The sequence below is a fragment of the Triticum urartu genome, chromosome 2A (genome assembly GCF_056163025.1).
Source record: "Triticum urartu cultivar PI428250 chromosome 2A, HENAU_Tu73, whole genome shotgun sequence".
Classification (NCBI taxonomy): Eukaryota; Viridiplantae; Streptophyta; class Magnoliopsida; order Poales; family Poaceae; genus Triticum; species Triticum urartu.
In genome coordinates, this window is record NC_141874.1 from 540,944,032 (window position 1) to 540,948,989 (window position 4,958).

Below are 4,958 nucleotides of genomic sequence, written 5' to 3' on the forward strand. Positions count from 1 at the left end.
GCCAGGTCAGCAAAAGTTGCCCTCAAAGGCAACAGAGACGAACTGTCCAGCCTGAGCAAGATTCTAGACAAACTATGTCAGATCCACAGCACCCCCGATAAACCTGCAAATCATACCCATAGAGAATGTTGGGTCTTCAAGCAGTCCGGCAAACTCAACGTCGAACACAAGGGGCAGGATACACCAAGCGAAGACGAGGACGAGTCTCGCAAGCAAAGCACTGGGGAACAGAATAAATTCCCACCAGAAGTCAAAACAGTAAACGTGTTACACGTGATGAAGGGGTGAAACAAAGTGGCACTCCTAGAGACACATGCCCCAAGGCCTATCACCGCGGAGTTCTGCCACTGTTCGTCCAAACCGATCACCTTTGACCATCGGGATTACTCGGCAAGTATCCGGCATGAAGGATGGGCTGCCTTGGTGTTAGACCCGATAATTTACGGATACCACTTCACACGAGTCCTGATGGACGGCGGCAGTAGTTTAAACCTGATATATCAGGACACAGTCCGCAAAATGGGGATAGACCCAACAAAAATCAGCCATAGCAATACTACCTTTAAAGGAGTAATGCCAGGCCTAGAAGCCCATTGTACGGGCTCCCTCCTACTAGAGGTTATATTCGGCTTTCCCGATAACTTCTGCAGCGAAAAGTTAACCTTCCACATCGCTCCGTTCCAAAGTGGCTATCAAGCACTACTCGGACGTGAAGCTTTCGCTTGCTTTAACGCAATACCGCATTACGCTTCTCTCATGCTTAAGATGCCTGGTCCACATGGCATCATTACAGTAAATGGAAATATTGAGCGCTCCTTGCGCACGGAAGACCGTGCGGCTGCCTTGGCAGCCGCACACTAGACGGCCGCACCAACTAGAGCATCTGATAGGTCGTTAAGACCGCGGACACGGTTAGACGAGTCCGGTCTAGCTATATATAATTGATACAGGTTTGATGGCTATACCCCTACAACAATACAATGGGCTCAACGCGTGTGAACAAGTGACAATTAGGCTCAACTTTACTCATCTGGAACTATACATGGTTTATTTAGTATAACCTACCTTTTGCACGACAACTTTTCAACTAAGTTCCTCTCTTTTTTAGATGACCATCGTGCTACACCCTTCAGGATACGCCACAACAGAGACACAGGCGCAGACGTACAGCAGGGACCCGTTCCAAGGATTCTTTTTAGATTAAGACCCTGCGTAAACCTTTTTTACTGTCTCTTGTTGATACGCATCCCCCGGATTCTCAGTACAATTGAGAAGGATGCTGACGTATTGGCATGTGGCCACATCAGAATATTGCACGTACCTGGACACCAGGGGCTTATTAAAAAGGGCACTGTTTAGCCCGGTTTACATCATAAAGACCGAATACCTTAGGGAGTGTTCGGCGTCGCGAGTTTGGCCTTATATGCATCAGCTCCGAATCATGTCTTTGGTCAAATGTTGGGTTTGCCCGGCTCCTGTGTTTTGCTGCCTTACGTTCCGCTCTATCGGCTAGGGCGGCACCAGGAGAACTACTGCGATTGTGCCCTGGTTCATCCGGATGAGCACCTCAGTAGAGAAAGCCGAAAACTGACTGTCATGATATAGCGTGAGACTGGTCAACCACTCGATGACCTAGCGGAATCTTCGGAATTCCTCCGCCTTAACGAAGGGCCGTTTCCCGGCCAGGCATGTACGCGCCCCGAATTCGGATGAGCGCGGAGCCACCAGGGGCTATATAGTAGCCCCACTGTCAAACTCCTCTGGCTAAGTGAAAGTGTTAAAGCATTATAGTCCGATTGCCTAGTTCGCTGCGCTATCACCTCCTTAATGGACCAAGACGTTGGATCAAGTGTGAACATGCGTCTTCTGCGAGCACCCCCGCATTATATGCGTGGGGCCTGAAGCCGACGACTGCCATCTTTCAGGTTATATACATATATACATAAACGGCCGCACATGAGGCATCATAGTACTTTCGGGCAAAAGTATAAAAACAGCCTTGATAAACTCAATAAAACATTGTTTTTCAATGGGAATACATGTCATTAGAACATAATATTTTTCGAGCACTGCGCTTCTATCGAACGAGCACCCTCAAGAACTTCTCGAAAGTAGTGCTCGGCAGGTACTCGGCTCTCGTCCGAATCTTGGGCTGCAATGGCGTTAGCCTCCATCTCCGCCCAGTATGTCTTCACACGGGCAAGGGCCATCCGCGCACCCTCTACGCACGCCGACCTCTTCATCGCGTTGATGTGCGGCATCACACCAAGGAACTGCTGCACCAAACTAAAATAACTATTCGGCTTTGGCCTTTCCGGCCACAGATGATCCACAACAGACCTCATGGCGAGTCCGGACAATCTATTCATCTCGGCCCATTTGGCCAACCGATCAGTCAATGGAAGCGGACGCTCTGGAACGTTAAATTGTGACCAGAACAGCTTTTCCATGTCGCGATCTTTTTGATCTCGGAAGTATTCGGACGCATCGGCAGCACTCGCCGCTACCAGATACGCGTCCGCAGAACTCCACAGCCGGTCCAAAGGGGCGTACCGAGGATCTCCATACTTCATCCACAGCATAAAGGGCTTCCCAACCGCGATATCCTCGGCTTGACGCAGCTCCTCCTTCATCGCTCTCATTGCAGAGCGGGTGTCTTTGGTCGCCATCGTGGCCTTCTCCAGGTCTGTCCTCTTCGCTCGATATTCCTTTTCAAGAAGCTCGTAACGGTCAGCGGCGTTCTTCAATTCCACAGCCATCCTGGCTATTTCCTCCTTGCTTTGGCAGTCAGCAGCCTGTTCGGCTTTCAGCTCCTCGATTGCCTTTAGGGTAGCCGCATCGCTTTTCCTGGCTTGTTCTTTGGCTCGGGCAAGTTCCGCCCGAAGGTTCTCCACGGCCGCAGCTTCATCTGCATTCACACACATGTCATAGATACTGGCATCATGCTCCTCTTCCCATGTGTCACCGGAGGAATTACATACCCTGTGCCTCGTCAAGCCGCTTGTTGACAAGTACGATGTTGGCATCTGCCACGTGAAGCTGCCGCTTTAGCTCGGTAAACTCATCAGTCGGGCTGGCCACCGGACCCTCCGCCACCTGCATATTAAGGCAACACGATTATTCCTGGGACTATGATCCTCTGTGCGTTGTCGTCTTCGACAGCACTCAGAGTCTCAAGGGCTACTATCTACACAGGGCACATCTAAAAATGTGCGGTACTGTCAAAAATGTACATCATTTCACGTACCTCAAAACCCGTCAGTAGACTCATAAAGGCTTCATGCAACCCGCTTTCGGCGGACGAAATCCTTTCAATCACCGTACCCATCAACGTGCGGTGCTCTTCTGAGATAGCCGCTTGCTCTAGCAGATCCCTCAGTACGTCCGACCGTACACCAGACAGTCCCGGACTCTTTCGATTGCCCTCTTCAAGAGCCGGATACTGAGGACTTCGGGTGGCCATAGGATTACCTTCTGGCCTTGCTGGATCAGGAGAAACCCTCCGCGACGACACCTCGGGGTCGCCCGCCTCATGAGGTGGTATGGCAGGGGGAGGCGTTTCGCTCTCCATCATCTCTGGAAGAAGATCCCCTGAAGACAAGCTCTGCTGAGAAGGGCTAAGATCCGAACTGCAAGATAAATGCTTCGGTTATTTTCCTCAGAAGTAAGGCGAGATATTTTCATTATTAAGTACCCTTTTACTTACAGCTCGGTGGAGGGCTGATCCCCTTGAGGGCATAGTGCGGCCGGGGTATCCCCCAGGGCAGGACCCTCCGGCGAAGATTTCTTCCCCCGTTTGGAGAATGTGGTCTCCGGGTCCTCAGAGGCGTTCCTCTTCCTTCCCTGGGGAGAGGAAGTTTCAGTTCCTCCTCCCCGGTTAACCTCCTTCGCGGAGGCGCTAGCCTCCTTGTCCCCCCCCCCCCTTTATCTTCTCCTGAGGGCGCTTGATAAGGCGCGATCTCCAGCATCCTGGTTAGCACGGGAATTTGTGATGTCTCAGGGAGGGGGGTCGGACACCTGATCAACTTTGCCTTCACTATCCAATCCTGGTCAAAGAGCGGCTTTTTTAGGGCGACGTTGCGATAAACAAACAGACAGTGTGTTCGGATGCAGGGCTACTTACTTGGGTATCCAGGCGATTGCAGCTCAGACCGGCATCCTCAGTGATGTCCGGAAACATTATTTGTGGTTCGAAGAACAATTTGTACATCTCCTCGGGCGTCATGCCAAGGAAGTGTTGAATAGCTCGCGGTCCTTCCAGGTTGAATTCCCACATGCGATGGGGCCAGCGTTTGCAAGGCTGGACTCGACGAACTAGCATAACTTGCACTACCATAACCAGACTGAAATCTCTCTTAAAGAGATCTCGGATACGGCTTTGCAGTATTGGCACGTCCTTGGCTGGACCCCAGCTCAGCCCCCTGCTGATCCATGACGTCAGTTGTGGTGGGGGGCCTGATCGAAAGGTGGGGCAGCTACCCACTTGGCACTTCGGGGAGCTGTGATGTAGAACCACTCCCGCTGCCACAATCCAGACACCTCTGGGAAGCTACCCTCAGGCCATGGAGCATCAGCAATTTTGCTTATTAAAGCGCCTCCGCACGCTGCGTGCTGCCCCTCGATCATCTTCGGCTTCACATCGAAGGTCTTGAGCCACAGGCCGAAGTGAGGGGTAATGCGGAGGAAGGCCTCACATACGACAATAAATGACGAAATGTGAAGAAGGGAGCCCGGGGACAGATCATGAAAATCTAGCCCATAATAGAACATAAGACCCCTAACAAAGGGATCCAGGGCGAGGCCTAGTCCTCGGAGGAAGTGCGAGACGAACACGACGCTCTCGTTGGGTTTGGGAGTAGGGATGACCTGCCCTCGGGCGGGCAGCCGATGCGATATTTCGGCGGTCAGATATCTGGCCTCTCTCAACCTCTTGATGTCCTCCTCCGTGACGGAGGAAG

At 51.8% G+C, this 4,958-nt stretch overlaps 1 protein-coding gene across 1 annotated transcript; it reads right to left on the reverse strand.

Moving 5' to 3' along the window:
* Nucleotides 1–1,120: 1,120 nt before the first annotated feature.
* LOC147985799 (uncharacterized) lies at nucleotides 1,121–3,574 on the reverse strand. Its single transcript, XM_087541745.1, has 4 exons — nucleotides 3,248–3,574; nucleotides 2,982–3,096; nucleotides 2,389–2,908; nucleotides 1,121–1,127 (listed from the first exon to the last, which is right to left on the reverse strand). The coding sequence occupies exons 1-4, from the start codon at nucleotides 3,572–3,574 to the stop codon at nucleotides 1,121–1,123; spliced, it is 969 nt and encodes a 322-aa protein (XP_087397871.1).
* Nucleotides 3,575–4,958: the final 1,384 nt, after the last annotated feature.

Bases quoted from the DNA above. Each gene is read 5' to 3' on its own strand.
- LOC147985799 (XM_087541745.1), bottom strand. From the start codon at position 3,574: ATGATGGAGAGCGAAACGCCTCCCCCTGCCATACCACCTCATGAGGCG. The intron at 3,097-3,247 runs GTACGTGAAATG...CTTAATATGCAG, and splicing joins GTCTACTGACGGGTTTTGAG to GTGGCGGAGGGTCCGGTGGC. The intron at 2,909-2,981 runs GTATGTAATTCC...GTGTGAATGCAG, and splicing joins GCGGCTTGACGAGGCACAGG to ATGAAGCTGCGGCCGTGGAG.